This window comes from Ambystoma mexicanum, chromosome 10, assembly GCF_040938575.1.
Source record: "Ambystoma mexicanum isolate Mex_15411 chromosome 10, UKY_AmexF1_1, whole genome shotgun sequence".
Lineage (NCBI taxonomy): Eukaryota > Metazoa > Chordata > Amphibia > Caudata > Ambystomatidae > Ambystoma > Ambystoma mexicanum.
In genome coordinates, this window is record NC_090932.1 from 890,465,748 (window position 1) to 890,483,810 (window position 18,063).

The 18,063-nt window shown below is 45.1% G+C and overlaps 1 protein-coding gene across 2 annotated transcripts in view; it reads right to left on the minus strand.

Moving 5' to 3' along the window:
• Positions 1 to 13,631, minus strand: part of LOC138493248 (uncharacterized) — a 387,082-nt gene extending 373,451 nt beyond the window's left edge. For both annotated transcript variants that reach the window (XM_069620382.1, XM_069620381.1), the window contains exon 1: positions 13,426 to 13,631. In XM_069620382.1, coding sequence (XP_069476483.1) covers positions 13,426 to 13,620 — 195 coding nt within the window. In that variant the 5' untranslated portion in view covers positions 13,621 to 13,631. The remainder of the gene's footprint in view (positions 1 to 13,425) is intronic.
• Positions 13,632 to 18,063: the final 4,432 nt, after the last annotated feature.

Genomic DNA, 18,063 nt, shown 5'->3' on the forward strand with positions numbered 1-18,063 from the left:
GGAAGGCGCTAATTACGGCACCGTAAATTACGGTGCCGTAATTAGCTCCTAGGTCCCTTTGCGGGTTGGTGTTTTAACACCTGCTTTTTGCAGGCGTTAAGTACCAACCCGCAAACGGAACTCGGAATATGGCGGTAAGGGTTGAACGGCACCGGTCTTGTTACCGGTGACCGTTAACCCTTACCGCCCTATTCGGAATGACCCCCACTGTCTCTTTCCTCTTTTCGGTCGACTTCTCATCACCTCCCATGTGGTGTTTCCACAGGGCTCTGCCCTGTCCCCCACACTTTTTAATGTGTATATTCAGCCTTTGGTAAGACTCGTCCATTCCCACGGCCTCAGGTGCTACTCATATGCTGATGATACACAGATAATTGTCCATATAGATCCTCAGAGTGTGGGGGCTGCGTCCCCTATTCTTCGTCAGCTGTACTGGCTTCCCATTGGAAATATTGTGCAATTTAAATCACTCTGCTTGATCCATAGGGCTTTCTATGGAGCGGGACCTGAACATCTTCAACATAAATTCCGCTCCTATGCTCCTAGTCGTTCTCATTGTTCTTGTGATAATGCTGTTATAGCTATCCCTAGAATTCGGCTTTTTCGCGTAGGAGGTCAGGCGTTTTCAGTTGCAGCCGCTAAACTCTGGAACTCACTCCCTCGCGGGTTGTGGCTGACAGAGAACCATTTTATGTTTCGGCGTTCTGTAAAGACTTTGTTTTTTTAAGTTATTAGTCACTCCTCCTGCATCTCCATCTATTGCGCTCTCTCCTCCGATCCTCTCTCCCAATCTGCTGCTTGCTCCCTCTTTCGACAAGTCACCTCCTCTCTAGCCTATTGCTCACTCTCTGGGCTCTTGCCTGCTGCTCCCTATCTGGCCCACCACTCTCTCTCTCTGTCCTTTTTCATACCACTTCCTCCCTGACCCACCACTCCTTCTATGACCCACCGCTACCTCTTTGGCCTCTATTCCAACGCTCATCCCTCCCTCACTGGCCAACAGCTCCCTCAATGGCCAATGGCCCACCACTCCATCTCTGCCCACCTCTCTAAAGCTGTCCCACTGCTCAACCCTGCCTCTCTGTCCCATCCCTCCTTCACTGGCCCACAGCTCGCTCACTGGCCTCTGGCCCACTGTTTCCTCTCTGGCCCAACAGTCATCACTCCCTCTCTGGTCTGCAGCTCCCTCACTAGCCTCCTGCCCACAACTCCTTCTCTGGCCCTCTTCTCCCTCTTTGCCCCACTGCTCCTTCTCTCCCTTCCGTTCCCATTTTAGCATGCCTTTTATTTTTAAACTGCAGTTCTTGCATTGCTTAATCAGTTTTTGCTGGTGTTTTTACAAAAACTGTCCTTTGATCCTTTTTACAGTTTTTTTTAAAGGCTGAATTCCTGCTACTAATTTCTGCAAAATTAGAAACTTTAGAGTTTCTCTGTAACATTTAAGAGCTCTGATGTTATTATCGTACTCCTAAATAATCCTTAAATGATGATTTTCCTGATTTTATGAAACCAGTGTACTTTTTATTTTTGATCCTCTTTTTTTCTTTTGTTTCTTCTGCCGCTCTTTCTCTTTTCTTTTTTTTTCCTTTTGAATAATGTAATCAGGTATCTAATCTTTTCTTGCTTTTTACGATATGTATGGTAATCTATTTTACAAACGGGTTAAAGGTTTTCCAAGAGGAAACCATATAAGCCATAAAATAAAAAAATAAAAAAGACTGATTTCCCTGGGTTTGAATGAAATCGTGAAATCCATATAAACTGGAGGGCCTGGCTACTCGTTACCTATACGCAACCTCTTTTAGCAAGCGTGTCTACTCATTTGGATTCTCTTACTACTTTGTTGCCAATGACACACAGATTTGTTTCTCTTTTTCCTCCTTCTAGCTGGCCATCTCAATCAGGATCTGCAAATGTCTTTTAGAAATCCAAAATGATGTATTTGTCTATCTCCCTACAGGGATTGAAATTAGGATTTGTTGACCAGGAGCAAAAAAGCAGCTCCTGGGTATCTGGCATCACCGGTTAGGCAGAGGCTATCTCAGGGTTACCAGGAGCCAGTCCATAGTGTGCTTCAAATCGAACATGTGCTCATGATGAAAACTCTAGCTTTTTGGACATTACATATTTAAAAATATGCTTTAACAATCTCTTAGGTTTGTCCTTTATTCTCCTTTAAACACATTCCCAAACCTACATAGTTAATATCACAGAGCTATGTTTCTATGGCACTACTTCCATGGGAAGTCAAAAGGATCTCCTGGTAGCTCTTGGTTGAGCTAAAAAGCTCCCAGCTCCCAGTAATTTCTAACCCTGCCCTACCCAGAATGCCCCTCCCCTCCAGCCCTCACCATTTCCATTTCTCTTGACCACCTTTCCCCTTCACTCTAGGCCCTAATCCTAGGTGTCCTCTTCAAAACCAACCTTAAAACCCATTAAAAAAGCCATGAGTGTATTACTCATCTCACAGCTTCAACCTGCTTAAAATCTGGGAATTCGGACCCCTCCTCACCTAGCGCACCAGAAAAATGTACATTTCCACCTTCCACCTAGGCCACTTCAACAGCTGATATGCCCTGCTCATCAACATTTCTCTCTGATCCATTTCCTGCAACCAAATTCTCAACTTTATATCTTACACTATGCAACCTGCGCCTCTCTTCCCCCACTTCTCCCGCATCTATGCCGGATGGATCTGTATGCAACACGATTCTCTCTTTAAATTCCTTCTTCTTCTCTTTAAATCAATTCATGTATTTTCCTCTTTTATCTGACTATCTCTATCTCCTGTTATTACCCTCCGGAAGCTCCCTGTACCTTGCCCACCCTGTGCATCCTCTCACTCCCTTCTCCCTCTTTGCCTGCACCACAGAAACACACAATCCTTTGGAAAACCACACCAGAATCCTTGCATTCAATGCCACCCGTGTTTCTTGTCAAAACACCATGGGCCTCATTACGAGAATGGAGGTAGCCATGGAGCTATTAGCTCCATGGCTGCCTCCGTTCCGGGCTCCATTACCGGGATCCTGCAATGGGGACTTACCAGGTTACTCCGAGATAGGAGGACCCGGTAAGTTCTCCATGCAGGAACCCATCCCCATTCCCATTGCAGGAACCCGTCCCCATTCCCATTGAGCCCCCATAGGGGGCTCAATGGGAATGGGGAGGGAGGTAATAACGGGCAGTTTACATCTAGCCCGTTATTGCCTCCCTCTTCCCCCCGCAGGACCCGGAAAGCACGCCTGGTTTTACCAGGTGAGTGTGTGACGCGCGATGGGAAGCTTGTAATTGGCGCTCCCGGAATGAAGGGGGCTGGTGCTGTACCGGCCCCTTTATTCCAGGAGTGCCAGCCTTATAATGAGGCCCCATGTATCTCTAAAGCAAATACAAAATACAATACAATGGGTTAATGTAAGTGGAGACATGTTGGAGAGTGTAGATATGTGAGGTCAGGGTGAAAGAGGGAGGTTGATTACAAATGCGAAGGCGTGGGTGAGGCTAGACCTGGGAGTAGTTAAAGAACACATGGAGGGAAGGCAACAGGGTGTGCTTGAGGCTGGTCTGGGTGGGGGCATGAAAGAGGATGCAGGTGTAGGAGGGCAAGGATGCTATGTGAGGCCAGCAGAAGGGGGGAGGCAGGATGGACATGGAGGGGGATTAGAGCACAGTGATTTAAGTAGGTTAGGTCTAATGTGAGTGTGGGACTAGTCAGGTAATCATAAAAGTTAAAAAGAAGCAGAGTTGCCGTAAACTGGGATCTGCATGTTTATGTTTTTTAGATGCTGCTCTCCAGATCCTAGCAACTCTCTGCTAAGTAAGTTTTCCATTTACTTATCAAGTCACTAACTCCCATAGCTTTGCACCCACCTGTCCATGCACTCATCAAGCCACGCATTCTCCCACCAAATACCCATCTATCCACACACTCATCCACTCACCCAACCATCCACCAGTTTACTCACAAATTAAGCCATTCACTCTCCTATGCACTTACCCACACATACACATATTCACCACTCATTCATCCCCACTCATCGGTCAACTCACACAGTTATCCATCCACTTCATCTGCTCTTTCATCTATCCTGTTATCAATCTACCTCTCATGTAAATCCACACCACGCACTCACCAACCCAAATACCCATAGATGCATCCAGTTGTTCATCCACATGCTCACCCATCTATTCAATCATCTATCCACTCATCGGTCCATTCACTCATCCAGCGTTCTCACTCACCCATTAACCTGCTCACCTGTCAACAAGCTCACATGTCCGGTTCCTCACGTACCTCTCCCAACAATTATCTACGCCCTCATCCCTGATGCGTCCAAGTAAACTTCTCATCCATCCACCCACACATTCATTCAGCATATATCCATTCACCCATCAAACCACCCTCTATCTGCCCATCGTACCTACCTACCTACCCACCCATTCATTTAGCTGCTCATCACTCAACCAGACACTCATGCATCAGTCCATGCACATCAGCAAACACTCACACATCAGTCCCTGCACCCATGCATACATTCATCTACCCAGGAACCCATCCCTGCCACTTGCTCACTCCCACACATGGATCCACCCAACAGCCCATCTACTCACCCATCCAGCCACTGCCTATAAACACACTGTTCATACATCCAATTACATAAACATCCACTCCCTCTTCTTCTCTCACCCATTCACTCACCCATCCATTCACTGACATACCTGCCCACTTCCACCCCTTTCTACTTTCCCATCCATTCATCAACGCAGCTACTCCCTCACAAATGGACTGCTCAGCCATCTACCCTGTCACCCATCTACCCCGTCAACTATCATCCCATTTACATATCCACCCACCCAACCACCTATCGGTTTAATCTCCCATCCACACAATGCCATCAAATGCCCAGTTACCACCATATTCCGCGAGTTGCCATCAGGCCCAGGTACTTACACCATGTGTAAAATGGTGCCATCATTTGTCAGGCATCCCAATGATTTGCTAAGCATTGTCCTTATCTACGAGGTCACTGAACCATATACCAAGGTATTCATAACCGGTGGCAAGTATTGCACACATTAACTGGATATGTTCATTATATGCTAGGTAGCACATCACAGTCTATTGCCACCAATTATAAGAATGCTGATGCAGGCCCAGATACTACGCCATGGGCCAGTTTTTGCAATCAAATGCCAAGGTTTGTGTAGAATTTGCCTCTCCTGCCCCCTCATGTAAGGTAGTGACGCCACATACAATGTGTAGCCGCCATATACCCAGCTACCATATGGCAGGTTATCCCACCCTGATTTTCTCAAATGCAAGATCATGATGTCACATGCCTGGAGCGCACATCATATGTCATATTTGGCTATGATGTGGCCCATTACTCGAACCCTGTGTCATTTGTTGCCATCAAATGTACACGTGCACACCATTGGTAGATATTGCCAAGAAAAGCCCAGAAGCTGCCATCATGTGCAAGCTATTGCCATAACGTACCGAGCTACTGTCATTGTTCACTAGCTTTTGCCATCAAATGTGAAGATACTGACTCCATAGACAGGTATTGCTAATAAAGGCACAAGTACTCCCACCATTTGTGAAGTATCGGCGTCATGATATGCCCGGGTACCCATAAGAGGAAGGGGAAAGCGCTGGACCCTGAAACTTTGCAGAAGGTGTAGGGAGCCGAGCGCTGATCAGGGAATGGCGCAGAAGTGCCAGCCAGCTCTCTTACAGAGTTACCACTGTAAAGGAGCTTCTCCGAGTCTCGGGAGGATAGCTCAGGGGCAACGTGCTCGCCTTGGAAGCAAGACAGCACGGAGCAGCACAGGTTCGATCCTTGGGTCCGTGCTTAGAAACCTCTGGGTATTAAGCACGTTATAAATATCCTATCATATGCTATCGGCAGAACACTGCTACCTCCTTACTCTCCCCCTTCTGCCCAATAACGACCCCCAGCCCGTCTGGCTTCAGCAATCAGCGATGCCAAAGGCGGGAAATCAGGATCCGTAGAGCACAATGCCCTCCCACTCTCCTGAAAGGCAGAAAGGCCAGGGAGATGGGCATCACGGGTACAGTGAACGGGTCAGTGACGGAGCACAGGTGTAGCATAAGGGGGCGAGGCCCACTCACATTGCCTCAGGGCAAAACGTGCTCTTCTGGCTAAAAGTCGACTGTGCTAAGACCTGTTCCTGGCAGCTGATTAGGGGGCGTCTTTGCTTGTTTGAGGCATGTGTTAGATATTTGTATTGGGAAACTGCACACGTTGTGCAGGTTATGCATAAAAACAAGCTGAACGCCTGTGTTAGGGAATGTCCACAAGCAGATGACTTGATCAAACATGCACTTCTGGGGTGGCTCGAAAGAAGTGCAACCCAAAGGGCATGCGCTCGTGTTTTCCAGTGCAAATGGTAATTCTTGGATTTTAGGTTCACATGAGATTGTATCCTGGATTTATAAATGGTAAAGGAATGCAAAACAGCCCCTGCTAACAACGCCAGGCATTAAGTACCATGACTGCGAGATCGCCTTCCAGACATATTTGTGAAACAAAATGGTGAATGGGGAAGTTGGGTGAGAGAAGTGGGCCGGGGTTCTCTGCATTACTTGCTGTCGAATTGTTGGACTCTGCTGTTCTTTTGCCTGGAGATTACTGGAGTGGGGAAAAAGAGAAAACGTTTACCTTCGTATGGGATGAGTGGGTGGGATTTCTACAGCACAAACAAGGCTAGCAAGAAGACATTGGTTGCACAAAAAAGGGGCATAAAATTCAATGTTAATTATTGGGGGGCGTAGACCGCTGAGGAGAGGCCAATTATGGCGGTTCATCCCATGGGCCTGCATTCAGATGCATGTAAATCTCCAGAGATCTTTGTGGACCCTACATGCACATGTTCCAATTCATGCAAGGTGCTTTCTGCCTTTCATTCTTACACAATCCATAAAAGGAGTACCATTTATTTGGTTTGAATCCCGGATCCGCGCTTCAAAATCAACCTCAGGTATTACGTGCATTATAAATACCTGCACTTGCACAATCCGAATGTACAAGGCCTAGTAGGATCTTTCCTCCCTCCCTCCCAAACCTCTTGCCTTGATGCGCCTTGAGACACACACACGTGTATAGGCGCATTACAAAAGAACAATCAACAAAAACCAAAAGAATGGCCCATACAAACTCCAGCTTGGGCCTCCTCATTGGCACTCACAAAAGGAAACTGATCAATAGATCTCCCTTACTTTAGGGGAACCCATGCCTTCAACCAAAGAGTGTAGGCCCAGCCTTTAAAGCAGGGGTATCCAATCTCTGGCTCGCCAGATGGTGTGAACTATGACTTGCATGATCCCCCGCCTTTGACTATGCTGGTTAGGGCTGAAGGTAGTTGTAGTCCAAAAAATCTAGTGAGTCAACACTTGTAGTCCCAAGCTGTAGAGAATGTATGCCTATCCCACCGGAAAGAATGCTGTCCTTCTCTTATCCTTCCGCAAGAGAACCCATGGAGGTGCACGTAGAGCAGTGGGTGGAGGGATCATGCTCCTCTTAGCACAGTGTGGGAGAGGCGTGGTAACCTTGATGAATCGCTTTCATACTGTATGTTGATTTGCATAGAGTTCTAGGGGCACTTTTTAGCCGCGTCAAAGTGCTGTTTGAAATACTCAATTTTTTTCCCCAACATTTCACATTATTTTGACTGTGCGCGCATTATGTTACTGATTTTTCCCATTACCACCACCAGTTCCTTGAAAAAGTAGTACCTTTCATTGATCAGCGTTTCTGTGAATTTCTGAAGACGTGAAGTGTAGTGTCCTCTTTCTATATCCTTCATGTGAAGGGAGGACACAGTCCTCTGTCCATGCCGAGCGCCTAGGCTCGACATGGGTAGGCGGAGATAGCACCAAAGGTTTCGGCCGTTGCCGTTTGGGGATTAAAGAAGTGAACATGCAACATGCACCGACTCTTTGTCTTTATTTATATGCGTGTTCAATGTTGCAGTGTCTCTGCATAGATTTAACACTGGCACCAAAGTTTTCCAAGAACGGACGTGTGCAGCACAGGAAGACACGTGTTCCGGTGCTCCAGCCTCTGGCGGCATACACTGCACTAAACAAAGCTCCTGCTGATGTCCCGCCACCACATATTGAAGTCCCGGTAGCCCCAGACAAGATCCGCACTTGCGCCTGAGGGCCAAAAGTGAGCCAGCAAGCTCTTTGTCTGCAATTATACACTGCGATATTAAAGCGCGGCACCTTCCCAGTGATTGAGAGGCAGTCCGCGTGTACGCTTGTAATTACAAACAACACGCGGCAAGGAACTACCTGCACCTGCCTGCTGCAGCTACCCTGGTACATGCTCCACGTGCCTCCAAGTCTGCATTTTCATCGTGTCTGCTCCCACCTGCTATAGCTAAAGGGGCACATGCCTCACGTGCCTCCAAGACTACATTTTCCTCCCATCATGGTGGTCCATGTGCACTGTGCCTTCAAAGTCAGCGCACATAGTGAAAAACACATTGCAACATGTCGGGGGATGAGGCACTGCAGCTACAGGCGATCCCCCACTTGGACATCACAGACACCAGCAACCTTGCGCCACGGTGGAACCGATGGCTACAGGAACTCCAAACATACATTGATGCAACAGGGGTGAGGGAAGTGCCCGCCTCAGTGGAATACTACTACACCCATTAGGACCAATAGTCCGTGACATCATCCTTGAAATGCCACAAAGCTCCACCAATACATTTCAAGGTATTATTGACGCCCTGAACAACTACTTTGCACCACTGCGAAACGTAGATTATGAACACCATATTATTCATATGACCACACGAGAAAAAGGGTAAACCCTCAACAATTTTGTCATGAGACTCAGAAAAAGGGTGAAATATTGTGACTTTGAACATTATTCGACTGAAGAAGCCCTAAAATCACAAACAATTGCTGGGTGCGAGTCAGCAGAATTTCGGAAAAAACTGCTAAAGAGGACCAGGTCACTAGAGGCAATACTACAATTAGCCAGAGTGGACCCTCATTATCCATCTTTCGCAAATCCCTCAAGATCACTCTGTTTATCTAGCCTCCGTTAGACTGTCAGCATCTACACAGTTACCCACGCACCCTCGTAACCGCTGACTTTGTTCCTCTTGTAACTACCTTTCCCACGTCATCTCTACTGTATAGCCACTTTAGGAAAGTTACCCTTGAAATTCCAATCTCTATGTACCCACGAAGCGATACTATACAACATTTCTAATGTCTGCCATGTAACCGCGAAATCTATTATCCTTTGTAGCCAGTAAGAATGTCTGTAACAGCGCCACAACGCCTCAGGCCTGTTGTGCGCTTTAAACATGTGAATAAATAAATAAATGGCTCTCTCCATGCAAACTGAATCATTAGAAAACATCAAAATCATGCAGACAGCGTCCACTGCACCAATATACCAGATCCGGGCATCAGAACAAGACAGTAATAAAGAACAGAAGAAATGCTACCGGTTCGGCTCCAGTTTCCCTCATGTAGGGCCATGCAGTTGGGCACAGGTGCGACACGTGTGGTGGTGAAAACCATTTCCAGTCTGTCTGTAAAAATATCAGACACTACCAGAGGTCTGCGAACTACAGTGAGCCAAGCAGGAGACGAGACAGCTCCTGCTCCAGACAGCTGACATCACCGACAAGCAGAAGACAACAATCTCTGAGCAGGAGGAGGGAATCCCCGCACAGATCCAGACAAACAAGAGACAGGAGAGATGAATCTAGAAGAATGTAAAAGAAGCGCTCCCCTGAAATCTTGGAAAAGAGATCCACAAGGCACAAAGACCACTACATTGAAGTCTCCCAAAGATGCAGAAGCGCATCAGGCTCATCATCGTCCAGCAGCGACCGCAAACAAGGCTATGTACATGCTTTAGGCAAAAAGACAGCGACAAAATATAGCCTAACATTATTAGTGCAACTCAACGGCAGCCCCGAGAATTCCTGATTGGCACCGGGGCAACCGTGAAAGTAGTCAATGAGACAACAAACCAAGGACTCAAATATGACCAGCTGACATTGACATTTATCCGCATGGAGCAAACACACTGTTAAAATGTAAAGGTATGTTCAAGGCCACCTGCACATACAAGAAAAAAATACCAAAATTATTGATATACGTAATGGAAGGGGAGGGACCAGGTGGCAGCATCCTCAGCTTCAAGTCTGCTTAACAGATGAGTCTAGTACACATCATGTACCAAATAATGATAGCATATACCACAAGCCCAAAAGACATGATGCAAAACCTCTTTCCAGCCCTATTCAAAGGACTTGGCCGCCTCAAAGGAAAACAAATCAAGGTACATATCAATCACGATATCAAGACTGTGGCACAACATTACAGAGGAACACTGCGGAACATCCAGAAGCAAGTCGAGGACTAAATACAAGCTCCCCCAGATCAAGACATCATAGAGCATGCAACCAGACCTACACCCTGGATATCCACTATTGTCCCAATCCCGAAGAAGGAAAACGGCAAAAATATCCGCATCTGCATGGACATGAGGGCACCAAACATGGCCATTGAAAGAGAGAGGCATAAGTCACAGAGAATGACAGACATGATGCACCTGCTACATGGAGTAAAAGTCTTCTCAAATTTAGATCTCAATAAAGGCTATCATCAGCTTGAGTTACAGCCCTAATCCTGATACATAACCACATTCTCCACCCATGCAGGTTTATTTTGCTACAAGCGACTGAGGTTTGGAGTGTCTTCAGCCACAGACATTTTCGAGAATGAGATACACCAGGTAATTAAGCACGTTCCACAATGTCTCAATTATAGAAATGACATCCTAGTGTTTTTGCGCCACCCATGAATCTTATGATGACACATTGCAGCGCGTATGCATGGCACTGGAAGAGGCAAATTTAACCCTGAATGTTGACAAATGTGAACTCAATGAGACAATGCTCAAATTCTTTGGGTACATTTTCTCGCAACAAGGTCTCCAGCCTGACCCAGAAAAGGTTCAAGCACTTGTACAAGCACCTACGCCACAATCTGTTTCAGACATCCATTCTTTCCTGGGAATAGCTAGTTACTGCACCAGACATATACAGGACTTTGCATCCATCGGCACCCTGCTAAGACATCTAACAGGAAAGGGACAAAAATGTGCATGGTCAAATGACTGTGAGGACACTTTTCAGGAAATAAAACGCCGAAATCACATCGGCCTCATGCATGGCATACAATGATCCAAACCTGGAAACGGAATTGACCATTGATGCGAGTCCAGTCGGCTTAAGGGCAATCCTTGCACAATTCAAGACTGGCTCTCCTTCTTCGGAATCCCACCGAATCGTAGCGTATGCCAGTCGCAGTCTATCACCGGCAGAGTGTGAGAACTCACAATCAGAAAAAGAGAGTTTAGCTGTAGTGTGGGCCTGTGAGCACTACCACCTATTTCTGTTTGGACAACATTTCACCATCATTACAAACCAGCAGGCCCTCTTGACCGTATACTGAAAATCGACAGCAAAAATGCCCCACATATTGCCAGGTGGGGACTCTGCCTCCAAGAATACTCCTTCAAAATACTGCACCGACCAGGAAAGAAAATAACCCATCCGATTCCTTGTCAAGATACCCTCTGCATGCAAAAGATGAATCGCAATCTCGCAAGGCAGATCAATATGTAAACTATATCATCAGCAACGCACTTCTCAAGTCACTCACCATTCCAGAACTACTCCAAAACCTGAACATGGACCGGGTCCTCTCCATAGTGAAAGAAAGAGTACTTTCCAGCAGATGGCACGATGCAAAACACATCGAAATAACCCTGTCGGAGCAAGAACAGAAACACCACTGAACATTCAATCTTCTGATGCATACCCTGTCACTTGTCCCCGGAAGGTCTGCTGCTAAAGGAAGACCGGATAGTAATTCCATACACACTACAAAACCGGGTCATTGACATTGTCCACACTGGACACAGGGGAAAAGTTTCCACCAAATGACTACTGCAAAAAAAAGTGTGGTTTCCCCAAATGGACACAAAAGTGGAAGAAACCTTGAGGAAGTGTACAATATGTAAGGCAGTTGCTCCGCACACATTCCCAGAACCTCTAAAGATGACAGCCATGCCGACTCAAGTATGGAGTGAAGTGACAGTTGGCATGTTTGGGCCCCTTCCCAATGGCTAGCACGTCTTGGTAATCATGGAAGAGATGTCACGGTTTCCAGAGGTACACTTCATTCGCTCCATGGCAGAACATGCTGTCATTCCAGCTCTAGACAAAACTTTTACTGATTACGGCATCCCAACAGTCGTAAAGTCTGACAATGGTTGACCGTTTAGCGGGCAGGAATTCAGAATGTTTGCCGAACAATTAGAACTCCAACATAGGAAGATCACCCTGCTATGGCCACAGGCGAATGGCACCGTAAAACGTTTTATGGCAAATTTGAAGTCCATCCTGCAAATTTTTCACATCGCCAGAGGATCACTCATGCAAGTGATCTGCAATTTACTGCAGGACTATCGGAACACACCTCACAGCTCCACTGGAGTGTGTTCGTAGGAACTCAGGTTCGGCAGAATTGTCAGAACTAACATCCCACACTCCAGCATGAACGAAACAATTGCTGACACAGAACTAAGGGCGAGAGAAAAGGAAAGAGAGAGCAAAGAAAAATGAAGACATACGCAGATGTAAGGAGAAGGGCAAAAGAACGAGAAGTATGCATCAGGGATCAAGTACTTGTGAATCAAGAACAAGGGTCCAAAGAGACACTGACATTTAATACACAACCCATGACAGTCCCCCACATCAAGGAATCCATGGTGACAGCAGCAAGTCCCCAGGGTACGGTCACCAGAAACTCCTTGTTTTTCAAACGAATAAAAAGTAAAGCAACAGTGAAGAACGAAGGGAGTGCCTCATCTGATGTTGACTCCGACAGCTGCTCTGACTTCATGGACGCTGATGTGGACACAGATAATAGTTACAGTGACAAGGATGATCACCTCCCAGGACATCCAAAAGAACAATACGAAGACCCACAAGATGGATAGAAGAGATGGGTTAAAGTCAGAAGTTTATTGTTAAAGTGAAGGGGAGATGTAGTGTCCTCTTTCTATATCCTTTGTGTGAAGGGAGGACACAGTCCTTTGTCCATGCCGACCACTTAGGCTTTGTATGGGTAGGGGGAGCTACCGCCAAAGGTTTTGGCAGTTGCAGTTTGGGGATTAAAGAAGTTAACACGCAACACGCACTGCCTCTTTGTCTTTATTTATCTGCGTGCTCAATGTTGCAGTGTCGCTGCATAGATTTAACATGCCACATTTAAGCTCATTCCATAGACTCCATAGGTTCCTGTCTTACTTGGAGAATGTGCAACAGGCTAGATATAGCAAACACACTTACTCTTGTGCCAGCTTCTGTAATCCTGCCCAGAGCAAACTGGTGTCCTTCTTTTTTGTCGGCATTGTATTTCCTCAGCACTAGGTCGACAGCTTCAAATATTTGGGGGTCATAGCAGCTGACCTCTTGAACCGGTGGGGGCAAGGTTCTGCCAGAGAAGACCTGGGAGCAGAGGAGCAGCACAGCCACCCACGCCATTGCAGGACTGAAATGTGAAAAAGCACAGCTTCCCAGGCTCCAAAGGTCCTGTATTTATGGATGGTAGCTCTGCGTAGAGCGGTGATCTTCGCCCTCGCTCTGATCCTGTTTACATATGTCCAGGCAAACAAATTGTGAAAATGGCACATAGACACGCAGGTTATCAACCTGTCCCGTGGGATTCTGGGCCTTGATAAGCATATTATTTTTATTCAGCACATTTCAACAGCACAAGCCATGGAGTTAAGTGGAGGATAACAAGCCCCTTTCACATCTGATAAACGAGAGTGAAGCTCGAGTTCTCTGTGATGTGACTCCGAATGCCAAATTGAAATATGTCCCCATTGTTGTTAGTCACACGTGTACAGTTTTGTGTTGGATAAGAGCATCCTATTAGTTTCTTCCATGTTTTGGAAGAAAGGTAGTGTCCTTGCCAGCAAGGGTGGGCTGTAGGCGGTCTGTGTGCTGTTGTTGGGAGTCAAGGGAAGCAGCATGAGGAGGGACCTGCCCAGTTTTTGTTCCAGGGACAGCAGCAAAGGTAGGTGCGAGGGTGTGGGACGTCACCACTTTGAAATGGGACTTTCATAGGTCACCACAGCTGACGTCATAGCCCGGAGGTATGACATTTGGATTCTATTATGTGTTACTGGAATCCAAATGCAACAATGCTATTGATGGTGTTTTGGGACCTCCTACTCTCCCTGGAAAGAAGCACTGTTTAGTATCATAAGCATTGATCTATGGAAGCAGGTACTCTGCTAGTTAAATGAGAGATATTTTATACAACTGTATATGGTATGACGCGAGGCTTTCGGAACTGCGTTCGTGTAATACTAAAATCAGCAAAAGGGCTGTCATTCCTAACTATATATTTAGAAAAACACTGATAGGTGCTTTTTTTATATTCCACCACAGGCACCGTTTGTGCAAAAATGTAAACAGATACAAATATAGTTTAATTCAAGTCCTAAACATGATTCATGCATGAAAAAAGTGGAAGCAACATTTTATAATGTTAAAAGGACAATACTGTCATGAACGATCAAACTACAAATCATTCATATCGCTAACATACAGGTATCTTTCAAAAGCTAATGACAAACATTCAATGGCAGTATACAAAGGTAATCAAATAAAAGAAAAAACAACATTAAACATACAGTGTGCATGTCAAAACTCCACTCCTTAATTCACGGGTACATTTTCAAGATACTAATTTCATTAAATCATGCACAAGGCACCGTCGTCTTCTTGGTCCATAAATATATAATTTCTGATTATTCGTATTGACATATCTAAGATTTGCATCTAAATCATCAACAACAAGTACTTCTTCTAATCCAAAAATGTCAGTTAATAGATCCACATTTAAATGCAGCACCTTTGACTTCAGATTTGTAGACCAAATTAAAACTTCTGTTCATTGCCTGTGAACTGACAATGACAACTCTATCACCTTACACATCTATTTAGGATGTAATATTATGATTGCTGAGTTACTTTGTCACACAGAATGTAGAGTGGGATTGTATTTACCTATTTTTTGTTCATCCTTACTCTGATCAGATGTGCTCAAATTCACAACATTGTTCCTTGCAGCAATATTTTAAATGTTCTATTTAAAAAAGGAAAAACTACATAATAAATAAATATGCCAATCTGTAAATAATCAGGTCTGCACAATTGAGGGAATGTATTAAATAACTGATGACATGTCTGCGAAATTGCTTACCCTGCTAATAAACTTTGGTCATATTCAAAGGTTGTCTCCTCTGATGGATCTTGAAAAACATTAATCAAATAGTAAAAATACCCAGTGTTGATAATTAAAACACCACTAAAGTAAACAAAAAAGAGGAAAAAAGAAGTGTAAACAGTCCATAAAAGCCCTGGGTCGACACTCAAACACAAAAGGTGTATAAAGGTAAAAATGAAGTATGCTGCCTTCGCATGAATTGCGTTTCAGCGGATGAAAGATGTACCGCCTTCTTCAGGACAAAATATACCCTGGTAAACATCACAAAACACCCTAGGTACCAAGAAAGGTTCAAAGTCCAATTAAAAACAGATGCCTAAGTATAAAAACTGCAACTCACCTAAGACTAAAGGATATAAGCATTCAGATGCTCAGTGTCATCCTGTTTCAATCTTTATCTCTAAATTTCCTCCAGGTATGAATAGATTACCATATACCTGGGTTGACAGAAGGAATATACCTCTATCACTACATTATGTGTGAAGAATAAGCAAAAAACGAATTAATAATGAATATATGCACAATGCTGGGATCCTAGATAGAAGGTTACAAGACAGGAGAGGAAGGATAGCTCAAGGGCAACATGTTTGTCTTGGAAGCAAGACAACGCAGCGCACGCGTTTAGAAACCACTCGCTGGTATTAAGCGCATTAAAAAAAAAGATCTACAATTAAGTCTGGAGATACCCTGAAAAACTACTAACCAGCTCAAAAAAGAGGGCCACGTTCATGCCAGGGAGAAACACTGTTGAACAACTGCGAGAGGAATACAAATTTAACAAGAATGACTTGTGCAATTACAAGCGCAAAGCGTGATTGCAAAGTGTTTTGGTGATGGCTGTACTATAAAGGAGCTCCTGCAACAACTTTGCATACCGGTCGCAGCTTCCACTTTAAGGGCAGGAGCCCATATAACAGGAGCGCATGGTCAAAGCATGTGCACGAAGGTTATAGCAAAGGGTTTTGGTGTTTGGGTGTATGGGAGATAAGAGAAGAATTTAACTTTGGAAAAAGATAGTGAACTGGACTAAGTCAAGGTCATTTGGCCTTTTGCATCTCTCTTCCCCCACCCCTATCTCGCATCACTTTATGGTTAGCGTTTAAGCTGCGGGCAGATTATCGCCATTTTTACCAAAGACAAGATGACTTTGTATTTTATGCCAACGGATAAAGCGGCTATCACGAATTGTATCAGGAACGAGATGGAGAATGGAGGGGAACAGGATATACCTGACTCCTTGGTTTATGACAACAATTTTCTCCTCAAATGGTGCAAGGGAACCCTGTGTACCTGCGTTTGTAACCCAACATGTACTGGGCTCTGAAGCTACTAACAGTGTACTTATTGATCTCCAGCCTGGTCAGACATGCCCCCCCAATGTTGTCTAAGTCACCTAATCTCATCCCAGAGTTGGATGACATGTCACACTCTACGAGCAAATATATAGAAATGGAAGAAATGCAGAATTTGATATCAACATTATTGCAACAATATTTTTACTGAAAATGTGCGACTGTATACATGAACAACAACAGGACTTTGACTCTATTAAAGTTGGAAGATAAAATGGATTCCCAACATTGCATGGTCAGTGCTACAATAGCAATGGACCAGGCATTTGGGGAAGTACGCCAGCCATTGAGGGCAGTCCCAGCTGTGGAGGAGGCCCTGGAGGTTTATAGGAGCCACAGCCAGAGACTAACACTGTCACATTTGATTGAAGTATCTGCAGTACAACTGACTAGAAAACAGCGTTACAGGCTCAAGTGACTAGGAATGCAAAAACAACATGGGGAGGACAGTCTTGGGGTCCCTGATCCTGATATCGTAGCAGTTACTAATACCCAAAGCACAGACAAGCCAAGTAAGAAAATGAAAAAGAAAGGCAAAGCACCATAGGCAAAGATTGCTTAAAGATACAGGAACACTGACCAGTTGGTTACTGCAATGTCCTCAACCTAGTACGACTGTTGTGAAGCAGTTGATAGCAGATTGGCAATATGATGTAGACGCTCTAAATCAAAGGGACCAGGTTGAGGACTGTGACCACTCTCCTGAAAAGATCCCAGTGAAGGAAGTTAACAACGAAATTGGTAGTAGAGCGGTGGAAGAGTGGAAGGTAAAGCCACAACTTCCATTTGATGTAAAATCATTGAAAATCCGAAGCATATTCCCAGTGAATGACGGCAGGAGAATACATCGGTCAGATTTGCTACATTTATGCCACCTTTGCAAATATACAACACCTGTGATTTTTATTTTGTTGATCCTTTGGACAATGAAGATGTACCTGTGTCCAGGGTCGATTGTTTTAGAATGGAAACTACTTTGACTCCTCTCAGGCAATGTATTCAAAATGCACGCCCCCTACAACTCCGAAAAGTGTTATAGTTGACAAGACACTGCCTGAACCAAATATGTCTCTTGTCTATCCTAAACCAGTGAAATGGATCGCCAGCATGGTGCTGGCTGGTGCGGTAAAGCAAGGATGATCGACCGAACTCGGCGTATGGAACACCAGAGGATACAGTCATTGGCTTGCACAAGATAGCTCTTATAGTCTGCTCAAAGCTAAGGACATATTTTTACTCCAAGAGACGTGGCTTCTTAAAAATATTTACATTTAAGGTTATAAAATCTACCAGCAGTCTGCAATCAAGGGGGACATAGGGTGGCCTAGTGGGGTC